The 27,937-nt window shown below is 40.5% G+C and overlaps 2 protein-coding genes across 2 annotated transcripts in view; one reads left to right on the top strand and one right to left on the bottom strand.

Moving 5' to 3' along the window:
- The first annotated feature begins 121 nt into the window (after nt 1-121).
- On the top strand, nt 122-16,667 carry LOC134740937 (zinc finger and SCAN domain-containing protein 2-like). Its single transcript, XM_063673593.1, has 19 exons — nt 122-326; nt 832-930; nt 1,211-1,319; nt 2,748-2,986; nt 3,902-4,085; nt 4,571-4,787; nt 5,203-5,296; nt 5,571-5,745; nt 6,432-6,574; nt 7,259-7,399; nt 7,721-7,876; nt 8,569-8,713; nt 9,437-9,647; nt 10,186-10,402; nt 11,761-11,967; nt 12,726-12,896; nt 14,052-14,141; nt 15,903-15,962; nt 16,562-16,667. Exons 1-19 carry the CDS (start codon nt 192-194, stop codon nt 16,661-16,663), a joined length of 2,895 nt encoding a protein of 964 aa, XP_063529663.1. The 5' UTR covers nt 122-191; the 3' UTR covers nt 16,664-16,667.
- A 3,881-nt stretch (nt 16,668-20,548) lies between these two features.
- LOC134740847 (patronin) overlaps nt 20,549-27,937 on the bottom strand; it is an 83,589-nt gene continuing 76,200 nt past the window's right edge. Inside the window, exons 27-29 of the mRNA XM_063673498.1 lie at nt 26,758-26,934; nt 24,388-24,670; nt 20,549-23,159 (exon numbers count right to left, since the gene is read on the bottom strand). Of these exons, the coding sequence (XP_063529568.1) occupies nt 23,015-23,159; nt 24,388-24,670; nt 26,758-26,934 (605 nt within the window). The 3' untranslated portion in view covers nt 20,549-23,014. The remainder of the gene's footprint in view (nt 23,160-24,387; nt 24,671-26,757; nt 26,935-27,937) is intronic.

Below are 27,937 nucleotides of genomic sequence, written 5' to 3'. Positions count from 1 at the left end.
ATAAATAATATTTTAACGTTTCAAATATACGCCCTAATACTGTCATTCTATCTCGCATCCAGGCCATAATTGTAAAAAAAAAACTGTCATTCTATTATCCTAAATCTCATCCTAAATCCTTGGGTTGGTTTTGTTATGTTGGCAAGTCATAAGGAAGTAGATGGTGATTAAAAAAAAACTCTCAGTAGAAGATGGAAGTCTTTCTGTATAATTCTACTGTTTGTAGATTATGTGGGGAAGAAAATGATAATGGAACATTGTTATATTCTAGTGAAGAAAATAGCCAAAACTTAAGTGAAATCATTAATACCTATTTACCGATCAAGGTAGAGTACTTTTTATTTAATTCGTGGTTGTTTTGACTCCATTACGAAACCAAGATGGAGGTCTTGATGAACGAAAATTAACATTTTCTATCTTTAATCTTATTATAATGCGTATATTTTACTGGAAATATATGAAATAATAACTGTTTATTTTTATAATACTTACTTATGTACGGTTCATACTTCTCATCACACCTATTTTTTGTAATTATTACGCGCCACTATTTGACATTTTTACAGCTGATTTGAATAATAGTAAGGTTTGTATTACTATTTTTATTTCTTCTATGAATTCTATGATGTATAATTTCTACGCATTATATCACTATATCAGTGACATGACAATATAACTTACTTATTCCGAACAACCTAAAATATTTGTCATTTTAGGTTGTAAAATATCTGTCTATTGTAATTTGTTTGTTTACATAAACTACCATGCATCAATTTCTTAGAAATAATTTTTAGTTTATATATACAATAATGTAAATTTTATTCTAATCAGGTATCAGATGACGGTGAATTACCACGGACCATATGTCCAGGATGTACTATTCAGATAGAAGCCACTGTAGAATTTATAACCTTGATAATAAATGGACAGGTTTGTACATTGTCATTTTAAATCTTTATACTTTATACTCATTGTTTTTTATCAGTATTTTCCATCTCTACAAAAGTACTTTTATATTTTACATAACATAAACCGAAAACAAGTTATACAATAACAAAGTAGTTTTTGTTTTTAACATAATTCTCCTTAACAAGCTGGAAGAGATCCCTGAGGCGGATAAGTTCGCATTTGTATTTTCTTAATGTATATCTACTATGTGTCTATTTACTTGTTACTTACTTACGTATTTTATGACATGATTATATTTCAGAAAATAATAAGAGAGCTGCATCAGCGGGAAAGGGAATATAAGAAGACATTGTTCAACAATGCAGTGGCAAGTGAGCCTGAGATTATCACCGAGAAGATTGTTTATGAGAGTATGTGTAAACTCTGTACCTTACTTACTGCTTACTGCTAGCCTTTCTCCGCAGACGTCTTGTCTGGTTGCCCTTGGCATAGGCCTCTCCCATATTCCTCCACGAGTCCCTGTCCAGAGCCTGTCTTCTCCAGAAGGCTCCAGCCACCTGCCTGAACTCGTCTTCCCATCTCATTTTTTGTCTTCCATCATCCCTTTTTCCGTCTCTTGGGTACCATGTTGTGATGTCTTTTGACTCTGTACCTATATCATTTTAATTGAATCGGTTCCGTATTGTGTTGCAGAACGTTTTTTGACATATTTTTGTATTGCATAATGTTACTTGGCAGAATTACCTTTCGCACACTGCTTTTAGCATAATATTATTTGGCAGAAAACCCTAACCTAACCCACTTAGAAAATTCTGCCAAACGAATATTATGCGAAATTACTATTATGGCAAGTATATATTTGTGCGAAAGTATCATTCGACTAAAAGTTTTCTGAGATACGTGTTATGCGAAGTGTATTTCTGACAAATAATGTTCTGCCAGATGAGGGGAACCCTATTGAATCATGTCAATGATTAAAAAATACTTATCCCATTGATAGGCAGCCTTAACGTCCTTTGAACTTTTCATTTAAGTAAAAGTAAACAAAATGATTGTTATTCAATGACTTGTAACTAAAGTACCTAAATCATGGTGTGCTTGTGGTACTGGTTTTCTATACATAATCAGTCCTTTACAAGATTAGTCCTGGAGTTCCCAGTTCTGTTCTCGCCATACAAGTTCAGTCCCCGGAGCATTTTCTAACCTAAACCATTAATACAATATTTGACATCGACAAAATACAAGCAAAATTAAAAATATTGATTATAATTCTTTATCATGATTTATTTCATACACTAGCCAAGTAATAAATTGGTTTTGTTTTATAAAATGTTGTTCTAATAGTTTTTAGTCTAATATACATATATATTTTGCATGATATATTAATTGTAATTCCGCTGTCTGTATGTCTGTCCCTATGTATGCTTAGATTTTTAAAACTACGCAACGGATTTTGATGCGGTTTTTTTTTCAATAGATAGAGTGATTCAAGAGGAAGCTTTATATGTATAATTTGTAAAGGTTTTGTGTAAATTAGTTGAACTACCCGTGCGATGCCGGGGCGGGTCGCTAGTAGATCTTTAAAACTCCGCAACGGATTTTGATGCGTTTTTTTTTTTTAAAGAGTGATTCAAGAGAAAGGTTTATACGTATAATACATCAGCATGGCACCCGTGCGAAGCCGTGGCGGGTCGCTAGTCAGAATAAACTTACTAAAAGTATAAATAGGCTTTTTTGAAGAATTATCCACCATCTTCTAGTTTGGCTGGCTAGTTTTATCACTATTACTGTTATACACAATAAACGAATGAGGAAGATTCACAATTACACTGTTCCAGTTAACACTAGCGATGGTGTCTACCAAGTGGAGCACCCAATCGCCCTCCAAGTGGCAGGCTTGGAGAAGCCCAAACGCAAGCGTGGCCGGCCCCCAAAGAAGCCCAAGACTCCTGATGAGTTGGCGCAGGAGGCCGCTGCCAGGCTGCAGGTTGAGGAGGCCAAGGTTAGCCAGAAGGAGGAGGAGTTGCAGGGGAAACGGAGGAGGAAGACTCCTACAAGATTCAAAGAAGCTGTGCAGGTAAAGACTGATTTTTTCTACTTTGTTGGTTGTTCTACTGAATATTATTATGAATTTCTTCATCTAAATTAAAATCATAATCATTTTTAACACCTGACAAAAAAAGGGGTATTATATGTTTGACGCCAATGTCTGTCTGTCTGTCTGTGGCATTGTGGCTCTTAAATGGGTGGCCAGATTTCGTTGCGGCTTTTTTACATGAAAGCGAGATTCCTTGCGGTGGTTGTTAGCTATGTTTGATAAAAATCGATCCAGCATAATGTAAGGCATTTTTGGCATAATGCGTAGGAGATTAATAAAAAATAATAATTCAATACTTAGTTATATTACACAACTTTGGGAACAAGTCAAATTATTTTATTACATTTTTTTTAGTAGTCACTACTAAATATAATTTGTAAACTGAAATAGATGTCATATATTAAAGAAAAAGTGACGAAGCCCTCCAGTGGTGTAGGCCGGATTCGAACCGGCGTCTTCAGCAATCCGGGCTAACGCCTTGAACCCCTAGGCCACCCTGCCACGGCGGAACCGGTCCCAATTTCTCGACTATATGCCATCTTAGTAAGACTAGGCGTCTTTGACCAACTCTAAGGGCGAGCAGTACGCGCTTGCACCTGCTTACTTGGTCGTATATTCATTTGATTTTTGTTAATTTATTTATTTTATTATTTTATTAAAGACAACAAATGGTCCAATGATATGATATTAAGCTATGATGTTAAGCTTGTATCATCAAAATCATTTCACTGATCGACAGAATTACTGTTATATTTACCTATTAGTAACAGGTCTAAAACAAATTACAATATTTTGCAAAACTTCACGCTTCTCAGTATTCCTTCGCCTGTGCAACTGATTACAATTACGGAATTCATGATTACTCCCAACGGTATTCACTTATTCATTTTTCAGGGCAAAGAGCTAGACAGGATATTCAAAGAGGAGGGAGTGACCGACGGCGACGATAGTGATACCGAAGCTAAGCCCGAAGCGGACAAGCCTCCCGTGTCCAAGGAGCCCGAGGTCATAGGGCATATGGAGGCCTCTGGAGAACTCGTGGTCGTTGTTAAGGGCAAAGGCCGGGGGAGGCCGAAAGGTAAGTCACTATGACAAGCTGACCGAGATCATAGGGCATACGGACGGAGGTCTCTGGAGAACTCGTGGTTGTTGTTAAGGGCAAAGGCCGGGGGAGGCCGAAAGACAAGCTGCCCGTGTCCAAGGAACCTGGGGTTATAGGGCATAATGGAGGCCTCTGGAGAACTGTTTCCTAGAAGGCCGGTCATAGGGTTTTAATATAAGTCTATATTTACTATTTACGTAAGTATGTAGATAGGACAAATCGCCTGGTTCCACGAATACCGAGGTGCGAGGATGGAGGCCTCTGAGGAACTTGTATATTGTAGGTACAGTACAACACACACATATACAGGATGATTTTGTTATACTATAGCTAGAACTTCTTGTATAATATAATGTTGCCAAACAAATTCATAGGCCACCTTGAGCAAGCCTCTCGAGTTACGAATTCCATACCGTTCATGTACAAAAACAGATAATGGAAAAATATTACCGTTTATCCAGGTCGCATGCGTCCGACGCGCGAGCAGTGCGCCATCTGCGGCATGGAGTTCTCTTGCGTCGGCCGCTACATGTCGCACGTGGCCGCGCACGGGCCCGTGCAGTACCGCTGCGGCTGCGGACAGACCTTCCCCACCAGACTCATGTTCACCACGCACCAGAGGAACGCCGCACACGAGGGACAGACTGTCATTCCATGCGACACGCAGGTGAGACGCATGTAGCATGCCACACGTGTCGCACAGCTGCGGGCAGGCCTTCCCCACCAGACTCATGTTCACCACGCACCAGAGGAACGCCGCACACGAGGGACAGACTGTCATTCCATGCGACACGCAGGTGAGACGCATGTAGCATGCCACACGTGTCGCACAGCTGCGGGCAGGCCTTCCCCACCAGACTCATGTTCACCACGCACCAGAGGAACGCCGCACACGAGGGACAGACTGTCATTCCATGCGACACGCAGGTGAGACGCATGTAGCATGCCACACGTGTCGCACAGCTGCGGGCAGGCCTTCCCCACCAGACTCATGTTCACCACGCACCAGAGGAACGCCGCACACGAGGGACAGACTGTCATTCCATGCGACACGCAGGTGAGACGCATGTAGCATGCCACACGTGTCGCACAGCTGCGGGCAGGCCTTCCCCACCAGACCCATGTTCACCACGCACCAGAGGAACGCCGCACACGAGGGACAGACTGTCATTCCATGCGACACGCAGGTGAGACGCATGTAGCATGCCACACGTGTCGAATAGCTGCGGGCAGACCTTCCCCACCAGACTCATGTTCACCGCGCACCAGAGGAACGCCGCACACGAGGGACAGACTGTCAAGTGTCATCTCGTGCGTTATTATTGCTATCTAATACATCATACGAAAAATCGTAGTTCATTGATCATTTTCATGCTACACAAATCTTTATATGTTATTGAAAAGATTTTCCTCAAAGTTGTATTTATATTTTACACGTACTCAAAAAAAACCTAATTCCAGAACCGAGAGAACCCCCAAACGTCTTTGATAAAGACGGAGCAGCCGCCAGAGTCGTCCGAAGAACTGCCCTCAGTAGAAAAGCTCGTCAGCAATGTGCAGGATACCACGCTACCGGCCGCCGTGCCGGACGCCGACACGACGGAGACCGTCGACACAACACCGGACGAGAAACCGGGTACGTCCAATTGACAGACCTCTGTAGGCCTAGCAGAGGAGGAGCGCGACAGTATTTCGCCCGCGAGATAGACTACCCGCCTTTTTCTAACTGTATTAATTAAAGAGGGACGTAATATATTCGTGGGTAAAGTACTCATGTAAACAATATCTAACACCCTACCACTAACTGAACCGTGACGTCACAAACGGACGCCGCCGCGGGCGTTTTCGCGCGAGGTTTAAAGTAGCTATAAAAAATGCTATTATTTATGTTAAAATTTATGAGTATAGCTGAGTGTATGTGTCAAGTGTACCGACAATATTGAAAGGGATTTCAATCATCATGCTTAGTGTCCGGCAGACGCTCCGTGAATAAAATAGATTTCAAACAGTAAAACTGCGGTCATTCGAGACACTGATAAGTGTTTTAAGACTGATGAATCTTGATATTTTCGTAATCTGCAGTTGAAAATTATCAAACCTGAAAGTTGAAACCCGGATTTTTAAAAATTACAAACACGCCACAAAAGCACCCAAGCACGTATTCGCTGATCTGGACGTATCGCTCACCCTTATTCATAAAACTTAGCAAAACTTTGTTATTTTAGTATATTTCTAATAACTACGAATGTTAAAATTATTGGGGTCAGACGATTATTAAGTTGGTTTATGAATAACGCCATTTCAATTTAGTTTTTATTACAGAAGTGGCACCAGAAGCAACTCCGCCAGAGACTGAGGTGGAAACGGTAACGATCGTGCTCGGTCCGTCCGGCAAGCCCAAACTCAAGTGTCCGCAGTGCGACAAGATGTTCAGCAACAAGCAGAGCCGCTCGCTACACATTAAGGTTCACTAAACATTCTTATAATTGCTTGGATGGATAAATTATTTCATGTCGCTCGTTACCATAACCTACAAACGTACGTAAGGCGAACATGTAGAGCGTCATGTAGAGTTGAATAAGTAAAAGTACGTGTAAGTCGATAAATATCTCAAAATTACACCTTTTAAATTCGCCAAACATGCTTTTTTGTAATATAAGCGATGGGTAATCTACTATAAGCATTTAATAGAACATGTCATGAACATTTCTTCTAACAAACTTTGCCAATGTTGTCACCTAGCCTGACATGACAGAATGACAACAATAAATAATTGATACCCCTTATTTTACTTTACATATTATATTACTTTAAGAATATTCTCAGTCGCGAAAATGTTGATAGAGTTAGACCAAGATTACCAAGTGTTATTTATACGTCATAATTTCATAGAAGTTTGACGTTTAAAATAACACTGCGTGTGCTATCAAAATCGTTGCACTTTTCTTGGTACTTATTTGACGCCGTCCTTCAAATTACAAAGACTGAATGAATGTTTCAGAAACGTTTTGTTTCATGAAATGAAACTACATATCATTTGCTTTTTTTACTCCTCTGAATCAGTAGTTTATGTATTTTGAAAAGTTAATATTTTTATTAACGTATTTTTTTTTTCTATTTCCTAATTCATAATATATATCTGGTCATAGGCGGTGCACGAAGGCGCGAAACCGTACGTGTGCGTAGAGTGCGGAGCATCGTTCGCGTATCCTCGCTCGCTCGCCCTACACGCTCATTCGCACCGGAGAGCTCAGCACACTAAAGGCTTCGCCTGCGATCTCTGTGGGAAGGTATTTAAGAAACTTTTGGAAAGCTTTTCGTAACTAATAGTACGTTACTAGTGATAGAAAGTTGCATCGCAATTGTGACGATTGCAACGAAATCGTTAGACAAAATTATTTATTTCAGAAACAGTCCTAGTATAAAGAGATATGTAGAGCCACATGTAGAGTCGAATATGTAGAATTACATGTTGTCGACAATTTTTATATATTTGTCACCAACGAATTAAACGAAACTAACACTAAGCAAATTGTCATTCGAAATCGACTGTGTTTTGTTTGTTGTTGTCAATATTGGGATTAGTGTATTTTTTTTAAATTAACCTATAGGTGCTGAACCATCCATCATCCGTGGTATACCACAAGGAAGCCGAGCACACAGGCCAGCGCTATGTGTGCGGCAAATGCGGCAAACTGTTCAAACACAAGCAGTTGTTACAGCGGCACCAGCTCGTGCACTCCCAGGCGCGGCCTTACAGCTGCAAGGTAATCTACTCACAGCTGCCTATGACTCCGTCCAAGGACTCGTTAACCTTTTTAAATTCACCAAAAATTCAATTGAATTGTGACCCAATAAAAACTATTACTCAACATTTGAATTCTAGCGATCGAATATCGACGGAGGGTGTAAAGCTCCTTTAGCGAGGTGGTTCGAACTATTTGGCTATAGTTTGGCCGGGGACTGTCTCATTTCAAACATAGACAGAGATAATGTTACTGTCTTTGTCGTACGCTAGTACGAGCACCCAAAAGAAAGGGATGAATATAGTTATTTTTTGTTAATATTTACTGACAAATTGGGTTTGCCAGACAATAGCTATATTGTTTCACTTTTTTTATTTATCTGACACAAGAACTTGTGCGTGCTCAAACAAATAGCTGGTAGCAGTGACCCTGCCTAAGAAAACTTACTGTAAGTCTAGCCCGATTTGTCTAATATGTCTTTTAAATTTTATATGTATTTATTTAAATTTTAATCATACAAACTTCCACCCCCCTTTTCACCCCCTTAAAGGATGATTTCTGGGATAAAAACTACCCTATGTCCTTCCCCGGGACTTAAACTATCTCTATACTAAATTTCAACTAAATCGGTTCAGCGGTTTAAGCGTGAACAGGTAACAGACGACACACTTTCGCATTTATAATATTAGTATGGATTATAAACTTGTCCCCAGATCTGTAGCACATCGTTCAAGACGAAGGCGAACCTTCTGAACCACGCGCTGCTTCACTCCGGCGTGAAGCGTTTCGCGTGCGAGCTGTGCAAGCACCGATTCGCGCACAAGACCAGTCTCACGCTACACATGAGGTGGCATTCTGGTATGTGTATTGTGTAAGCTCAAATATGTCGTCGTGAAAGTCCCAGATATAGTTTGTCAAAGGACTGTCTCATTTCAAACAGACAGAGAGAATCATACTATCTTTGTCTTACGATAGTACTAGCACCCAAAAGAAAAGGATGAGTATAGTTTTTTTATGTTCTTATTTACTGACAAGATTTGCCAACTATATGTAGTACATCCTTCAAGACGAAAGCGAACCTTCTAAACCACGAGTTGCTTCACTCGGGTGTGAAACTGTTCTCATACGAGCTGTGTGAAGGCATCACTTCGCGCACAAGACCAACCTAACACTACATACGCGGTGCCACTCTGGTATGTATTGGCTATGGGCATAAGTGTTTAACATTTACCAACTGTCAAATAACTAATGTATCCCATATCAGCGGCTATAGGCGCAGGCGCCTTCGTAAATAGTTCGATTTCTAGCGAAACGATTGATGAAATAATGTACTAGTAAAGTCTGCTATTTTAAGGTCAAAAAACTGTAAATTATCCTTCTTTAACGAAAAAAAGTTACGCCAAGTGTATGGATGCGTTTTGCTTGTGTGTGCTTCTAAGTTTCTTAGCGTTGAGGTTGAAAGTCCCTTTTTTGCAATGACAGACGGCAATGAATAAACCAGTCTTTATTTTTTTTAATTCTTGAAAAATAATTCCACATTAAAGAACAACCAACATTAAAGAAAAACCGTTCTCTCGGCAGGCCTAAAACCATACACCTGCAAAACATGCGGCAAGAGCTTCAGTCAAAAAGGCAACCTCTCCGAGCACGAGCGTATCCACACGGGCGAGAAACCATACCAGTGCGCTCAATGCCCGCGGCGGTTCACCACGTCCTCGCAGCACCGGCTGCACGCGCGCCGCCACCAGGCCGACACCGAGCGACCGCACGTCTGCAACCACTGCGGGAAGCGGTACGTACACACTGTGGACAAACCATACCGGTGCGATCAATGTCCGCGGCGGTTAACCACGTCCTCGCAGCACCGGCTGCACGCGCGCCGCCACCAGGCCGACACCGAGCGAACGCACGTCTGCAACCACTGCGGGAAGCGATACGTACACACTGGGGACAAACCATACCGGTACGATCAATGTCCGCGACGGGTGCATTTGTATGTTAGTGTCTATGTATCCAGACCATATAGGCCTATCAATTTTGACTTAAGCGTCACATCTGAACAGACTTTACAGGTATTAACGACGCTCATCTTACAGACAGCAGACCTTATCTTACACCTTATAAAACAAGGTCCCCAGCCGCGTCTGTATGTCTATAACTCTATATGTTCGCGATAAACTCAAAAACTACTAAACTGATTTTCATGCGGTTTTCACCTATCAATAGAGTGACTGTCGAGGAAGGTTTAGTTGTATAATTTGTTAAGGTTGTACTCGTGCGAAGCCGGTGCGGGTCGCTGAATACTGAATAAACCTGGCATTCTCCTGCAGGTTCGTCTGCCGCTCGTCGTGGCTGGCGCACATGCGGCGCGAGACGCGCGCCATGGGCGGGCTGGCGCGGCACCGCTGCTCGGTGTGCGGGCGCGGGTTCGGGGAGCGCTGGGCGCTGCTGAAGCACCAGCGCCGCCACACCGGCGAGCGCCCCTTCCGCTGCCCGCTGTGCCCCCGCGCCTTCGCCGACTGCTCCAACCTCAACAAGCACAAGAAGGTAACCACTGTCTGTGGGTTGTGACTCTTTCAAAAAAAAAATCGGTCCGACCGTCTGCGAGAAATCAGGGAGCATACGTTCAACCCTTATCTTGGCATTGTAACACCCGTGATAAAATCTATTGGGGTCATTTTATTACCTAACTAAATAATTATGTTATATATAGTGTGAAAAGAATGGGCCCTGGAGGGAATGTGCCTGAAAACCTCGAGTTAGCTCATGTTGCATAAAGAAAACATTCTTTTATTTTTAAAAAGAAACAAAACTGCATTCAAAGATTTTTTGAAATTCGCTTGTTTCACCCGGGAATCGAAACGACTAAAAATAAAAATAAAAACGCTATTTTATTCTACTATTCGATACAGTTATTGTTAATGGTAACATTTCTCCAAGAAACATTATGCCGTAGTCGTCTGTCGTACAAAATATCCATAAAATCGAATATTTAGTACTAGCTTTTGCCCGCGACTTCGTCTGCGTGGACTTAGTAACAGTCTCTCATTTGATTTGAGCATATTATACACACAAATTAGCAGGCACTTCATTAATTATTTCAATTCCACTCCGCTTTTTACTTTCTTAAGAGATGATTTTTGGGATAAAAACTATCCTATGTCCTTCTTAGGGACTCAACCTATCTCTATGCCAAATTTCATCTAAATCGATTCAGGGTGAAGACAGAGACAGAGAGACAGACTTTTGCATTTATAATATTAGTATGGATTCAAGAATATTTTTAATACGACTACGTCGTTTCCTAATACGACACCTAACCCTTTGAATGCCACGTACGTCTATTGTGCACGAGCCGCGCACGGTAGACGTGGTTCACAACGACGCGCAGGCGACGGCAACGCAACGGCACGTCATTGTGAACGTTGTCAGTATGCACGAAGGTCGATATTGGCATAGAGTAACTTATACTAGAGCGGTACTGTCATAGTAAATTATGTAACCCCAGTAAATTCACTGCCATTTGTCGGCACACTTTAAAACTAAAAATGAAGATTTATAAAAATACGATAAAATGTATTTAAATATGGATAAACGATTTTTTTTATTTGCATTAATTATTTTTATGATTTTGACCCATGTTCTTTCACTGACATGCGTTAAAATTGTTAAATAACAAACGAAACCGTCAACGCCATCTATACGACAGTAGGCCAAAGCTAGTAGCTCCCTCTGAACGAGAATCAAATTTTCTTAATTTTCGAGGCACGTTTTTTCCTTAGACTGTATCCATCTATTACGGAGTTATATCTATCTTCGATATTGGGCTGTAGCTGCGCGCGTCTGTCGACGTGTGGCGGTCAAACGATACCCTTAATAACCCCTTTATAACGTTGTATCAACAGCAAGTGCACAAGCAAGTCAGCCTGCTAGTGGACAAGAACCTACCGGTGCCGCCGTTGGTCGCCCCCGCCCCCGCCCCCGCCCTCGCCCCCGCGCCCGCCCCCGCCCCCGCCCCCGTCCCCGCCAGCCCGCAGGACGAGCGCGTTATATACGTAGCGTATGATGTCGACTCCGGACCCACCGCCTTCCACATCGTCGAGACCGATCAGGTACATTAGGGCCGCCGTACATACACCAGACACATGAAACGTGGGAGCGAATCTGATTATGATGATCCTTTCTAATCAGGCGGCCTAGCCGAGGTGACAATCGCTATCGCTTCGCCATCGAATCGCTTCGTGTCTCTCTATCACTCTTCCGTATTAGTGTGACAGTGACAGTTGCGTTTCGTTCGCTACGGAGCGTTAGCGTTAGCGATTGGCATGTTGTCTACGGGGCCAGATGTAAGTGATAAACTGAAATAGATGTCATATATTAAAGAAAAAGTGACGAAGCCCTCCAGTGGTGAAGGCCGGATTCGAACCGTCGTCTAGCTATCGCGACTAACGCCATGAACCCCTAGGCCACCCCGCCACGGCGGAACCCGACCCAATTTCTCGACTATATGCCATCTTACTAAGACTAGATTTAAGTGGTATTGCTTGTTTGTTTGCATTAGTTAAACAATAATAACTAGAATAAGGTTCCGACCGACGAATTTAGAACATCCTCCTTTTTTTGAAGTCGGTTAAAAAAAGCCTTCCGTTTGTAAAGCAAATTACAAACTTTCATAAAACGGGCGGCTACTCGCTACTTTATTTTATTTTAACATGAATCATGAGATCAACACATACACAAATATAACATTTATCCTGTGGCAAAATGTCACGTCAGAAATAATCACCAAACTTAACCCAGTTGCAGGAACTATTGTATAAATAGCGATTTTTGGGTACACTTAGTACCTAATTGTAATTTTTACCCACAGATGACGACAATAGAAAACGAGACAGTGCTAAAAGACACCCTATACTCCGGCTCCTCGCTCCTGCGGCGGCCTGAACTTCCCGAACCAGAACCCGTGGAACAGATGGAACAGGTGGAACATGTTCTGGAGGAGATGGAACCGGTGGTGTTGGAGGAGAGTGAACATATGCCGGTGAGTGACTGCCCACTGTATAGTGGGCCAGAACTTCCCGACCCGGAACCCGTGGAACAAATGGAACAGGTGGAACATGTTCTGGAGGAGATGGAACCGGTGGTGCTGGAGGAGAGCGAGCATATGCCGGTGAGTGACTGCCCACTGTATAGTGGGCCAGAACTTCCCGACCCGGAACCCGTGGAACAAATGGAACAGGTGGAACATGTTCTTGAGGAGATGAAACCGGTGGTGCTGGATGAGCGAGCATATGACGGCTACTTTCTTTTTTAACAGTTGGAAAAGAAACGATAACTTCGTGGCGAAAATGCTGCTCAAGATCAGGGGTCTCCAAACATTTTGTCCAAAAAGCCACGGCCAGGTCTCTCCTTTTTTTAGTAAGCTGCATTGGCAGGCTAGCGAGACATAGTGCTTAAGATCGTGGCTTCTGCCAGCGTCGTGCCTAAAACTACCATCAGATGGCATCACTATTAAATAGCTACTTCTCATACAGTCAGCATCAAATACATAGTGACGGCCAAATTGGCCAAATATATCTTAACACACCTTAGTTGCCATAGAAATAGGAATAGGGATGTGTGCCGATATATTTGGCCACTCTGGCCGTCATCACTATCTTTTGATGTTGACTGTAGTTACGCATACGAAGTTTCGAATGTCATGTAAGTTTCAACACCTGCCTGGAGAGAGATTTGTCTGTTCTGCCCACATATTTAATACATACGCTAGATGACGCAAATACCACGATTTATATTGAAATCAAGCGTGCCAACTTTTTCATACAAAATGTACGCATAATTTTAAAATTACTTATCTGTGATAGGAAATATGTTCTTGCCTTTGGGTGCTCGCAATTTCTGGGCTGTTGCAGTTAATTATCATGCAACGAAGCATTTTTTAAGTTTTCACGGACGTCCGGCTGCAACAACCGGCGGCGTGGACTGTCCAGTAAAGAGCGACGGTCAACCTCGACGCTAGGTCGGGGTTCGGACACGCGAAGTAGATGCATTTGCGTCTTCTATGTTATATTTATTTATGTGGTAGTTACGTAACTTACACATACGAAGTTTCGAATGTCAGTTGCAAGTTTCAACACCCGCCTGGCGAGATTTGTCTGTTCTGCCCTTTTAACTCTAGTATGGTAATGTTCGTCAGGTGACGGACGAGCAAGGGAACCCGCTGCACTTCACGATGCAGGACGGCACAAGGCTCGCCATCACTTCAGCCGACGGGAAGTCTTTGCAGGTAACATACATAGTCTGGACATGTTCCAATAGGGGTCACTAAATGTGACGTTTTCAACCAAAAGGTACCACATGGTCGATAAGGTTGATTTCTAATTGAAGCTATATGGAAATAGCGCCTTACTGACAAGCGACAATAAGTACCCTTTTGGTTGAAAATGGCACAAATAGAGCATTAAGTTTAAGGAATTTTTTGTTGGCGCAAAATTGAAATGTCTGTTTTAAGAATAATAGAATAATTCATTTATTAATGGCAAACTACAATTCATACCAGCGTATTTCAAAGGAAAAGAATATTTGAATCAAAAAGTATATAGTTTTACCACGAAATGGTCCCGCCTCAGCATAATGCTAACCCTAAAGTCAGCGCTGGTCTTCTGGCGAGACCATTTGTGGGCCACGAACGCAACCGTACAACACGGCCTTATCTATCACCGAACGCATCCACTTTGCGGTGACGTCAGCGCCATCTAACCTGCGCCTGCGCTAAAATGTCATGATGACTTATAAGGCCATGCCGCACAAGTGTTGTTAGATATATTTCCTATTTAATTCATATTCGTTTTCGAATTAGAACGCGAGGCGCAAAGCCATAACTGGGCGTTTTCTAAAATAAATATTGAACACCTGATTCTTTCAAATCTGGACATTCTTGGGCTCATTCTAATCAGAATCGACAGCGATCTCCATCCTGCCATTAAAAAAAGATGTACCAAAATGTCCATTCCATTACGTAACGTAACGTTTTTATGTGTTTTTTTTTTAACTTGTATGTGCGTGACGTAGTGATGTACAATTATCATACAAATTTTTGGGACATTTTTAAGGGTTCCGTACCCAATGGGTAAAATCGGGACCCTATTACTAAGACTCCGCTGTCCGTTTGTCTGTCTGTCACCAGGCTGTATTTCATGAACCGTGATAGTGACAGTTGAAATTTTCACAGATGTATTTCTGTTGCCGCTATAACAACAAATACTAAAAAGTACGGAACCCTCGGTGCGTGAGTCCGACTCGCACTTGGCCGGTTTTTTTTTTATCATCAGGATTGAATATGCCAGTGATTCTGAGTTGAAAGAACCCAAAACACCAGGATCTGTGTAAATCAGGTTTTCAATATTCGTTTTAGAAAACGCCCAACTTCATCGCGCACGGTTCTTATAGTTAGCCACTCTTAGGCACCTCACACCTGTCCCACCACGTTGGCCGCTTTCGGGTTTGAATGAGGGCTACCGTTTTTGTGCTCACCAGTTAGCGCCACTGTAGATGTAGGTCCAGAAAAAAAGATCTCAAAATTCTTCTATGCTTTTTTTATAAAATTACGTTATTATACACAAAGGTATTTTAACGTCGTAAGTGCCAGTTGCACCAAACCATCTGTCACCGTTAAAACGTTCGTTACATTTTATTGTATGGGAAGTTTCATAGTTCACTGCTGAGTGACGTTGATCAGTCTGTCAAATGTGGTTGGTGCAACTGGCCCTAAATGTTCCATTTTTTCAACCTGTTTAATTTTGCATGTATTTTAGTGTGCACTTTTTTTAAACCACTACCATTTATTGAGCTATATCTATTGTTTACCATGATTATTTAATCAAAGATGGACAAAGAATTACCACAATTATGAATAATGAGTGAAAATTCCCGATAAAAAAAGCTTGAAACCCCCAAAACTTCTATGCATTTTACATTTTGAAAGACCTCCATCTACACTAGCGCCCCTAGCGGCGAAATTAAAAAGTCCTTATCGGTGTTTTTACAGGTTATCACTCAAGATGGCCAGACGATACCAGTGGAAATCAACGGTTACGCAGACGAAGAGGTTGGTGCCTTTCAAATTAACTTGTTAACATTCATTTTTGAACGTAATATTTTTTCTTTGATTTTGAGCCTGAGAACATATGTTAAAAATGTGTGATAATAGGGTATTTTCCACATGTTGAATTTTATAACTAAATCTAGTATAGTAAATAGATAGAAAATGAGCAATTTATCACAATAAATTGGAAACTTAAAAAATATATGGGTTTAATAAATAAATACAAGAAAAAAAAAGTTAGTTTTTTTTTGTTCCAAATAGAAAAAAAGAATCGCATTCGATTTCTTACATTTTATTTAAAAAAAAAATGTATGGCATCAATATACATAAACGCAATATTTCACCGACAAAATCGCAAATTCCTTGTTTTCCACGGCTTCTAACTCTTCTAAGCGATAGCGACGTTACATGCTGACGTCACGATGTAATGTCATTTTGTATGAAGCGCTTCGTCAGTAAAGTGCGGTGCCAGACTTTGACCATCATTTGTGATTTTTGTATTCCTTTAAGACAATGGGTCCCATTCAGACATTTGATCCTCAAAACAAATCTGATCGACTGATACTATTCATAAAAAATTGTAGAATACCCTATTGTTGCAGGAAATAGAAAATCCGGACACGATAGTACACCAACTCAACCTGCAGAAAACTGTCGACAACGATGGGGCTTCCCACGTCGCCCACTACTTCACCATCGTCTAAACTACACACACAGGTTTCAATAAATTAAGACTATAGTTAGTCAAGCATATCTTGGTCAGTAGAAAAAGGCGGCAAATTAAAAAAATGTAGGCGCGAAGGGATATCGTCCATAGAAAATTTGAATTTCTCGCCTTTTTCTAGTGACAAGATTTGCTTGACCAACTATATCTATGGTATTCAAAACCGAAAACACAATATTCACAATGATCTCAATTTTTATTATGTATACTTGAAGTTATTTGAGATGAACATACCATGTTTCAATGTTGGCCTAAATTAAGGGGCTGTCAATACCTAAACCGCGCACACTGTATATTCGTATCGGAGTAAATGAGATAGCACCGCCGCTGTTACTGTGCCTGGGCAAGGGAATAATAAGAAAACTATTGAAATAAAATGGGGCATTTGCTATGAAAAGGGACCTTATTGTCGATGGCGCTTACGCCGCACAGCGTCGCGCGGCATTGTATTTATATCGGAGCATCGTTAATAATGGCGTAAGCGCCATCGACAATAAGGTCCCTTTTTATAGAAAATACCACAAATAAAAATGTGGATTACTTGTGTTATATTACTCGTTAGTGGTTTAGGTATAAATGTTTTGAAATTGTGATTTTAATTGCAGACGTATAAAAATAAAGACAACCGTTTAACCGTAATTTTAAGACCAATCTTTGGAATTACTGTCTATCGAGCCGATATCATTCAATCATGTATCGATCGAGTACGGCCACGGTCTTTGAAATATAATGAATATCAAGGGCCCCACTGACTATCAGTCCGCCGGACGATATCGGCCTGCCAGTTGTTCGGAACTGTCAAATTTTTGTTCTAACTGACAGGCCGATATCTTCCGGCGGACTGATAGTCAGTGGGCCTCTTCAACATATATATGTTTTGCTTTAATAAAACAAAATAATATTTGCTAAAAAAACTGCTTATGTAACATCAATTTCAAGGACATCGGGTGTTGACAGCCCCTTAACTCATAATTATAAGTTTTGTCAGTATCCGTACCTCTGAAATAATTTCAAGTCACGGTATGTCCTGGCCGATTTGTGGTATGTAATTTCGATTCGATTTACCGAGTGATTAGTGAGTAAAAATGTATAGTAATATTGCTAGTTATCGGCCTAGACATACCTTTACCATATACAATATACAGGTTGTCCCAGAACAACCACTTCACAGTGACACCGGAGGTCATAGACATAGTATATACAAGTTGTTGTGTAGTTGTACAACAACTACAACTACACCTACAATTCATCTGGACAGCTCTACTGTGCTTCGTGCTGTCGGACTTTTAAAAACAAATTTGGATTTGCAAGTCACGCTCGCGCCCATGCGCGTAATAGTTAATAAAAACCCTTTTAGAAATAATAATATACAAATAAAACGCTTGTCGGGATGTCGCTGTCGACGGATACGTCTGGGAGGACATCATCATCATCATATACAAGTAGTTATACATGAAACCGAGCGACCAGGGGTAAGAGAAAGACATATTCATGTATTGACAGTTTCATGTATGGCAGCATAATCCTTTTTCTCTTTCACTTTTATAAATTTCGGTATTTCGCCATCGCGTCCTTGCTATGATGCCATAACCCGACCATGAAAAAATGCCCGGTCGGTGATAAAGACAAAGCATGGCACTATTTTCGCTTTCCTCTTATAGGAATCGCAATAAGACTATCTTTCTCTATTAAAGAGTGTCAGGCCCTTGCCGGAGGTAGATCAACTGAAGAGGAACCTAACCAGCGTTTTACTTCTTTTTTTTACGTGGAGTAATGCAGTTAGGCATTCCGCCCAGCCGAACATGACCGCAGTAAAAGTTGCATGGTTTTCGAGTTATCGATGCTGGTAGGTACTAAAAATGTTAAAACAAGTGAAATTCTCAATATTTATTTAATTATTTCGGTAATAACTCGAAAACCGTGCAACTTTTACTGGGGTCATGTTAGGCTGGTTAGGTTCCTCTTGAGTTGACCTACCTCCGGTGTCACTGTGACGTAATACTTCTGGGACAACCTGTATATGATGTGCAGTTTGTACATGTAAAATTCAAGGTTTTAGTTAGTTAATAATTTAATGATTAGTGATATAGCGACTTGTATTTATTAAGTTTTTACTAACTGTAAGCTGTAACGTGAATTGTATTTTTTAACCTTTTGATTAATTTTGTTTTAACATTTTAAGATGAACAGGGGAATGATTGGACTATTATTAATTTATTTTATTGGAATTATGGAAGCAAATTTTTATGTTTTATGAATAATATGATAATAATGAAAGTTGATTTAATACACGACTGTTTTTTTAATCTATTTCTACCTTCAAACAACACCGGGAAGGGGGACGGCATTCCTACAATTTCCCCTCTGCCAAAGTATAAGTACAACTGTACATATGGCTATTCGTGGTGTGACTCGTCCGTACACAAAAAGAAATCGAGGTGTGCAAGATTTGTCTTTGACGTGTGTCATTTTATTTGTATTTGTGTCGTCATTACAAATTGGATTTTGTATGTGAGAAGTGCGACTGTGTCCACGTTTCCCCGCGGAAAAAATGGCAGAATGATTCGTACGGTAAGATATCAATTGGGCCCCTCCCTTCCGACATGTCGGTAACCGACGTTGCTCAAAGATTTCTACCATGAATTTGTAGCGTTGTAAAAGCGCGTGGGAAAAAAAACCGGCCAAGTGCGAGTCGGAGTCGCGCACCGAGGGTTCCGTACTTTTTAGTATTTGTTATAGCGGCAACAGAAATACATCATCGGTGAAAATTTAACTGTCTAGCTATTACCAAAGATAGATATAACTCCGTAATAGATGGATGTGTCGGAAGGGAGGGGCCCAATTGATATCTTACCGTACGAATCATTCTGCCATTTTTTGCGCGGGGAAACGTGCACACAGTCGCACTTCTCACTCACTACATACAAAATCCAATTTGTAATGACGACACAAATACAAAGAAAAAACGTGCCTCGAAAATCAAGAAAATTTGATTCTCAATCAGATGGCGCCACTACCTTTGGCCTACTCTCGTATAGAGGGCGTTGGCGGTTTCGTTTGTTATTTTACCATTTTAACGCATATTAGTGAAAGAACATGGGTCAAATAATATAAAATAATCAATGCAAATATTGCAAATAAAAAAAATCATTTATCCATATATAAATACATTTTTTGATATTTTTAGTTTTAATCGTGTGTCGATAGATGGCAGTGAATTTACTGTACTACAAAATTTACTATGACAGTACCGCTCTATCCTGTTATATCCTCTTTGCTATTACGGTTCATGAGATACAGCCTGGTGACAGAGACGGACAGGGGAGTCTTAGTAATAGGGTCCCGTTTTTTCCCTTGGGTACGGAACCCTAAAAACGATAATGCATAGGTGAAGCTCAATTTTTACGGATGCAAATTAGTGATATTGCGTTGCTCATACCGTTTTGGAATTATACGCAACATCTCTCAAGTCAAATGTCAAACAAGATGGTTGTTAACACTTTCACTGCTAGCGCGAGTTACGCGCTATGAGCGTAGCCGGTAACGTTTTGTAGCGAAAAACGCTTACGAACAGAACCCGCCTAGCGGGACGATAGCAGTAAATGTTAAAATTTACGAACAGAACCCGCCTAGCGGGACGGTAGCAGTAAATGTTAAAATGATTTTTGGATTTACTTGTGTATCGCCTTCGATTGGACAATAAATTATAAAGATTACCAACGCTAAAGTAGCCAAAGCTCCCTTGTTGTGCTCTCTTTAAGATTTCTTGAAATTTGTTATAGTCAGAAACATTCATGGTCAGGTTAGGGCGTAACTACTCGTAAGGGTAGTACTCCTTAGGGAAGGTTCAAATGAAACAATGCAGTAATATGAAATTCAATATTATTCGTTATGTTTTTGTATTAATACAATATATTTGCATACCATAATATACTATCGGTAGTATATTTATTGATGACCAATCATTAAACAATGAAATAATGATATTCATCAATTTTCGTTTAACATTCTTTTAATAAATAGCTGTATACAAAACAATTATTTACAGGGTAAGGCAGTACGTTACGCCGTAAGCGCCTCTTACTTTAGCTATACAAGCGGTAAAAAAATGGGAATCGAACGAACGTCACTAAACAAATACATAATGATCTAATCTTAATCCAGTCAAATTGAAATAATTACTAACGAGTTACAATATTATAACAAATAAGCGATATTAGTTTGTGAATTTGTTATTCTAGATAAGGGACAGTTAAATTTCGTACCTACACAATCGACAGTTTGGCTGCGGGGTTTGTGACAATTTGGAACAATATCGACCATCTCACTAATACATATGGCAAACGTCTCGTCTATACAGAACACCGCTGCGTCACACAACACAAAAGCCGGCACGTCTCCGTCACAAATATGTATACTATTGTGCGTCTTATTCCATTGGAATAAGTTAAAACATGTGTACATATTAATGACCTGTGTGCGGAGACGCGACGGCCGATTCAATTTGAGTACAACGTGATTCAGCATCGTGCAGATTACGGGGCCAAAGGAATGGGATTTAGCGCTTGACTTTTAAGAAAACATCATTAAATTTTCTCAAGAGGTCCTGCCTCGACCATTAATTTCAGAACCAGGCGATGTACATTTTAATTTATTCCATTTACATTTTATAAAATAAATTACCGTCTATCGGTAATTTAATAAAAGCAATCGCTTGAAATCACGACTACAGTATAAATTATCTCAAATGATTTTTTCGCCCAAATCCTACGCCGTTAAACAAAAGGCATTGTTTCTTTTGTGCACCGCGGTGGCTACCTCATTTCTCATTAGTGAAAAGGACCACGCCCGTTTCAATGGCAATTTTAGCATGCTTCACATTGGGCTCAAATTTGAACCATAAAAGTAGAACGCTAAAATCCTTTTCACTGAAGAGAAATGAGGTAGCCACCGCGGCGCACAAAAGAAACAATGCCTTTTGTTTAAACAGCTTAGGGTTTGGGCGAAAAAAACATTTGAGATAATTCGTACTATACCTCTATAACATGATTTTTCTTAAACATATTTTTTTTTACTTATTTTTGTAGCATTCTTTCTTCCACACGCATTTTCATATGCAAAAAACTCACGTGTAAAGTCTCCAAATCCAATTCCTTCGGTGTACGAAGCGCTGAACCACGTCAACCACCAGCTCGCACCGCGAAACCAATCGACATAACCTAATCCGATTCGAGCTTCGTCCTCCATCTGCACACACACAGGCGCGACCGAGCACGTGGCGGGGACAACACACACATACGCCGGCAAATATCGTAAAGGGCAGCGCATTGTAAAGCAAAATGATACGTAAATGTGTCCCACTGCACATACACAAAGTCTACTGGGTGAAATCGGGGTCATGACAAAAGTGATAGGACATATTGATCATCTTCTCCCACGAGATCAACGACCAAGAAATAGCTAAAAAATCAGCTATGCCATAGAAACAAAAGCTCGGAGTAGCTGAAACGTTTCCGGTCTCATGGAAAAAGTAGTTGAGTATGTATTCATCACTTTATGCCATTCGAAGTCATGATTACGCCCACAAAATGTTATTCTCTATCTCGTCACGTGACAACCAAAACTAACTATTTACCATTACAAAGCCATTGTGAACCTAAGCTGTACCAAAACTAGGTTGGTTTTTGTAGAACTTTGGAAAAAAATAAAATAATTTTATTAAATATTTTGATTTGTGTTTTTTAAGTAGTCACACTACTAATTATAAACCGTATTCTATTATAGTTTATGGTTTTTGTATGTTTGTTGTTTGGTAGGGGTCGGTAATTTGTATAAAACAGTTGCAGGCGACTGTAAAATACGGTCTGCTTGCCATCAGGCAGGCCTTAGCCTCCAAAGTCCCAGCTTTTTTTAAACTTCATAGTCCTAGAGGCCTCTTGTTAATTTTTTTTTCACAATAAATATTTGCTGTCAGTCCTGAACAGACTATTTACAACTCTATGGACTGTCAGAATATTCCGCGCGAGCATTCAAATTTGAAAGCTATCGGTGTTTATTACTGTAGTAATTTACTTAATGCTGGGACTGAAGGGTGACTTTTATTATGTACAAAATTTGGTACCGCAGGACTTAGGAGGGTATGCCTGTTTGCTACCGACGTGGTATTAAGAGTTTTGGTTGTCACCTCACGATTTGTAATGTCGCGTCGTTGTTTACCTTTACACTTTGCATAAAAACCACTTTGTTCACTTCACAAATAGTTAGTCTGCCCTGTTCGATATCCGCACCACACTATCACCGTAGTCCCCCCTCGGCTCATCGACTAGAACGCCTATATGACGAGGGCCATGTCCTTCTTGCTGGGCAGCTGCACCTTCTTGCCCTGCCACAGCGAGTTGTGTATCGTGAACGCGTCGATCGTCACCGTCAGGTGCTTCGTATGCACTTGCGAGAAGCACTTGCTGCCCGAATTGTATCTGGAACAAGTTCAATTCAAAATTATAAACTGTAATAGATGACATATATTAAAGAAAAAAAGTGACGAATCCCGAGTGGTAAAGGCCGGATTCGAACCGGCGTCTTTAGCTATCGCGGCTAACGCCATGAACCCCTAGGCCACCTCGCCACGCGGTACCCGTCCCAATTTCTCGACTATATGCCACTTAGTAAGACTAGGCGTATTTGACCAGCTCTAAGGGCAAGCAGTGCGCGCTTGCACCTAAAAATATCATCGTATATATTTGAATTCAAAATATTTAGTAAAATAATGACATACTGTAGTAAACATACTCTTTTGCGCCGAAATCTGCATTTAGATTTTCCATGAATTCAATATGCCCTGTCAACCTCAACTGAGAGGAATCTAATGTCACGTCACACGTCGAAATCGGTTAAACGGTGTACTCAGACATAAACTTATTACAAAAAGCCTTATTTAACTTATTTGCCAAAGGAGGGTTATAACTCCTTTGGCAATCGGATAAAAAGGAGGTTAGGTTGAACTGAATTTTTAATGTCCGATAAGTAAGTGATTCAGATGACAATGTTAAAATTAACTTTTAAACTTTCTAGACCCCCTATTAATATTCAAGTCAATTATGGCCATCACAATCCCAATTCTCTGTTTAAGATCGTTTCCGTGAGAAGTGGCTAAGCGAACCATGTGTCAAAATAACAGACGCTCTTATTCTCTTACAACAAGTTGTGTCCATAACTATTATGTTGAACACCTCGCCCTCTAACTGGCCAGGCGCCCTGAACTGGCACCCGGCATCCCTGAACAACACGAGGAAGTGTTGGCCCACTACGCTAACTAGCAACAGCCAAGAGAATACTCACTTAAAGAACTTATCAAACATCCTATCATTAACATTCTTCGGTCCCGTGCCGTACAGCTTCGTGACATGTTCCGTATCCGGACAATAGGAGTAGAGTGCCTTCAACTGGCACCCGGCATCCCTGAACAACACGAGGAAGTGTTGGCCCACTACGCTAACTAGCAACAGCCAAGAGAATACTCACTTAAAGAACTTATCAAACATCCTATCATTAACATTCTTCGGTCCCGTGCCGTACAGCTTCGTGACATGTTCCGTATCCGGACAGTACGAGTAGAGCGCCCTGAACTGGCACCCGGCACATCTGAACAACACGAGGAAGTGTTGGCCCACTACGCTAACTAGCAACAGCCAAGAGAATACTCACTTAAAGAACTTATCAAACATCCTATCATTAACATTCTTCGGTCCCGTGCCGTACAGCTTCGTGACATGTTCCGTATCCGGACAGTACGAGTAGAGCGCCCTGAACTGGCACCCGGCATCCCTGAACAGCACGAGGAAGTGTTTGGCCTCGGAGCGCGCGATCTCCTCCAGGACCCGCCGCTTGGCCTCGGCGTTCACGGCGCCGGGGAACACGCAGTACTCGACGGCGTTCAGCATGATGCCGCGGTTCGACTTGGTTGCCGGCTGCTTATACAGCCGGGGGCCTGCAATATCACATTGTTTCATTATTAACTTGTACTGTTCTCTTATTATAGAATAGAATAGAAATGTTTATTTGCCAGAATACGTTACAATTAGGTCTTAATACAGTTTTAGAGTGAGTATAGGGGAGCGGGATCTACATTTCACTTTAATAACACTTTAATATCAGAAGGTTTTCATCTTACAATTTTAGAGTTACGTAACTACTGGATTCCATTTGCGGAGACTGGGTGTAATAGCTACGGGCTAATATGTGACAAAAAAATCTTAATTTTAGTGAACCTCTTAATTTTAAGAACTAAAAACCTACAAATAAATGTAAATACCATGGGCCCATTTATCAAAAGCTTGTAATACAAGTGGAAGTCCCTTTCTAACAAAAGCTGTCAAAAAGGGACTTGTATTACAAGCTGTAGCTTTTGATAAACGGGCCCCGTTTCTTTACTATTGTGTTTCACTTCCGTAAAAAAAGTATTTAAATTTCTGTATTGGATGCGAATGTAATATGTAATGATACAAATGCAATGATGTATGAAGTGCTGCGAGTGTTATCGTTGTGAGTAAGCCGAAGCACGCAATCGTTGTTAGGTCAAAATGCTCCAATCAAAACCATGCCTTATAGTAAACTTATACTCGAAACATGTAATTGGTACGTGATTTCTGTTGGCATGACATGGTTTGACATCTACTTGCCCTCGTTTTAGGCGTTCCCGCAATCACTATCGTTTAGGTTTGATTACTACTAACAGTACTGGAGCCACGGGGTGTTTAACTTAACTACTAACCTACTAACTAACTCAAATTACTAACAGTTTCGTCTAATATTCTTAACTCAGAATGAGCAATAAAATTGACATCCGTGGCCCAAGTATAAGTTCCGTCTATTGTGCAAACAACATTTTTTAGTCTTCTGGCGAGTGGTAGTAAATAAAGAATCAAGTCACATTTTAATTTAATATGATTCTTTATTTGTTCTATGTTTCAGGTAAAGAGGCATTAATTTATATTATTTGTAGTGGCAATTTTGTTATTTCTAATTAGTTCTTTTTTGTAGGTGTAATTTTAATTTGCTTGTATTAAACTAACTACAAATCATAGGACCATGGACCTTTCCGCGGATCCTGGGATGCTAAAGAAATAATATAATTTTTATCAATTTTTTGGTTATCATTTATACAATAGTATTAAATAGTTGTTCGTTTATCGTAATAAACGACTTTAATCGATTAGATCAGGTATAATTATTAGTATTGAGAAGAGATAAAATTTGTAGAGCAAAGACTCTTTATTTAGCCCCAAAATTTATTAATTATGTGAATAAATAACACACAAAGATGTATATAAATTAAAGTGAAAAATTACTGCCTTGGGTGAGACTTGAACTCACGGTCTCTGGATCGATACTCCAGCGCTCTGCCAACTGAGCCACCAAGACCCATCAGGGTCTAGGGGACCCTAGCGACATCGTAAGAGCAGCGCAAGCAGTTGGCAGAGCGCTGGAGTATCGATTCAGAGGCCGGGAGCTCGTCGCGCTCAAGGCAGTAATTTTAAGCAAGGCAGCTTTTTAAATTAAAGATGTACATGAAATAAAACTATGAAAACGGATTATAAAAAAATAAAAATAAAAAAAAAATAAAAAAAAATAAAAAAAAAAATTCATTTATTTCAGACAAACATGGTCCATAATATTTTGTTAGTTGTTAATTAAAACTTATAACTACGGCGTTCGTGGTCAACGGGTGACTCGGTGGGTCACCCGTTGACCACGAACGCTGTAAAGAGTTCGAAACGTCGGGATGTATTATAAATTCAATATACGCGATATAATCCGTTTTCATAGTTTTATTTCATGAGTAACTATCGCGGTAACCGAAGACAATATTATAAAGATGTACATTTTAGTGAGTCATAATATCCTGCTTGTAACAACAGTTAAGGAAGTGGAAAGATTTTAACATCAGCTTTATTACAGATCAGATTCAGAACTGTCTATAAAAGTTAGGTTTCCTTTGAAATGACAAACGAAACATTTCGTCGTCCGAATGACCGAATCAAAGTTAGGCTAACAGTAATGATAAATGCGACTCACCAGAATAGTCCATAATGGAGGAGTGCGTGGAAGAGACGTCGGAGGCGTCGTCGGGGTGCTGGCGGCGCTTGCCGATGGCGCCGGGCAGCGAGCCGGGGCCGGAGGCCGGCGAGCCCAGCGCGCGCAGCCCGGGCGAGGCCGCGCGGCGCGGCGGCGTGGCGCGACCGAGGCCTGAGTCTGCAATATGCGATGCGACCTGTCTATGTTGCGGACCTCATGACCTAGAGACCTCCTACTAATACTAGTGGTGAAGCGTCCCGAGAGTACTCTGTAACTCGTTTAATGTCCTAGTATGTAGTAGATTCGAATACTGATAAAAGCATTTATTTGCAAATATTTGTTCCCGAGTTATAAAAATTCTACCTATATCTATTCTGCCATTTAATAAAAGAACCGGCCAAGTGCGAGTCGGACCCGCCCACAGAGGGTTCCGTACTTTTTAGTTCCGTATTTGTTGTTATAGCGGCAACAGAAATACATCATCTGTGAAAATTTCAACTGTCTAGCTATCACGGTTGATGAGATACAGCCTAGTAACAGACGGACAGAGGAGTCTTAGTAATAGGGTCCCGTTTTTACCCTTTGGGTACGGAACCCTAAAAATAACACTAGTCTTATTAAGCTTACTATACGTCGATTTCTGCAAGATTGGCCCTTATTTACTTACTCTGGAAAACTTCACAAATACAATAATCAGTAATGAATAAAACTTAACAAACGAGATATCGATACATCTTGCTATTGCACAGATGTATCATGTGTGTTGTGTGACTATATTTAACCTTGATTCCGTGAAATGAAACATTACATTCTTCAGTAATTTACCAAAGAAAAATTTAGGATACGGACGCTTCACCACCGTCTTCTAAAATGACACTAAACTGATCTCGTTTCGCTTCTATCACCATTTGAAATGTATCATGACCTTTTAAAAATTGTTCAAATGATTCAATTATGTATAATGAAAAAATCTAGTCGTTTATCACTACCATAATAATGCGTTTTAAAAACGACAACAACATTTAAATGTAAAAATAAATATAATAAATTGCTAACAGTAAATCAGTCAGTTTATAAACATAAAATCCCAACATACAACAACAACAAAGTATGACATATACCCAAACTTGAAATCTGATAATAAAAATATAATGACCACCTTTAAATACAAACCAATAAA

This window comes from Cydia strobilella, chromosome 4 (genome assembly GCF_947568885.1).
Source record: "Cydia strobilella chromosome 4, ilCydStro3.1, whole genome shotgun sequence".
Lineage (NCBI taxonomy): Eukaryota > Metazoa > Arthropoda > Insecta > Lepidoptera > Tortricidae > Cydia > Cydia strobilella.
This window is presented reverse-complemented; position numbering and strand designations above follow the sequence as displayed.

Bases quoted from the DNA above. Each gene is read 5' to 3' on its own strand.
- LOC134740937 (XM_063673593.1), top strand. From the start codon at position 192: ATGGAAGTCTTTCTGTATAATTCTACTGTTTGTAGATTATGTGGGGAA. The intron at 1,320-2,747 runs GTATGTGTAAAC...ACACTGTTCCAG, and splicing joins CGAGAAGATTGTTTATGAGA to TTAACACTAGCGATGGTGTC. The intron at 14,142-15,902 runs GTAACATACATA...GTGTTTTTACAG, and splicing joins CCGACGGGAAGTCTTTGCAG to GTTATCACTCAAGATGGCCA.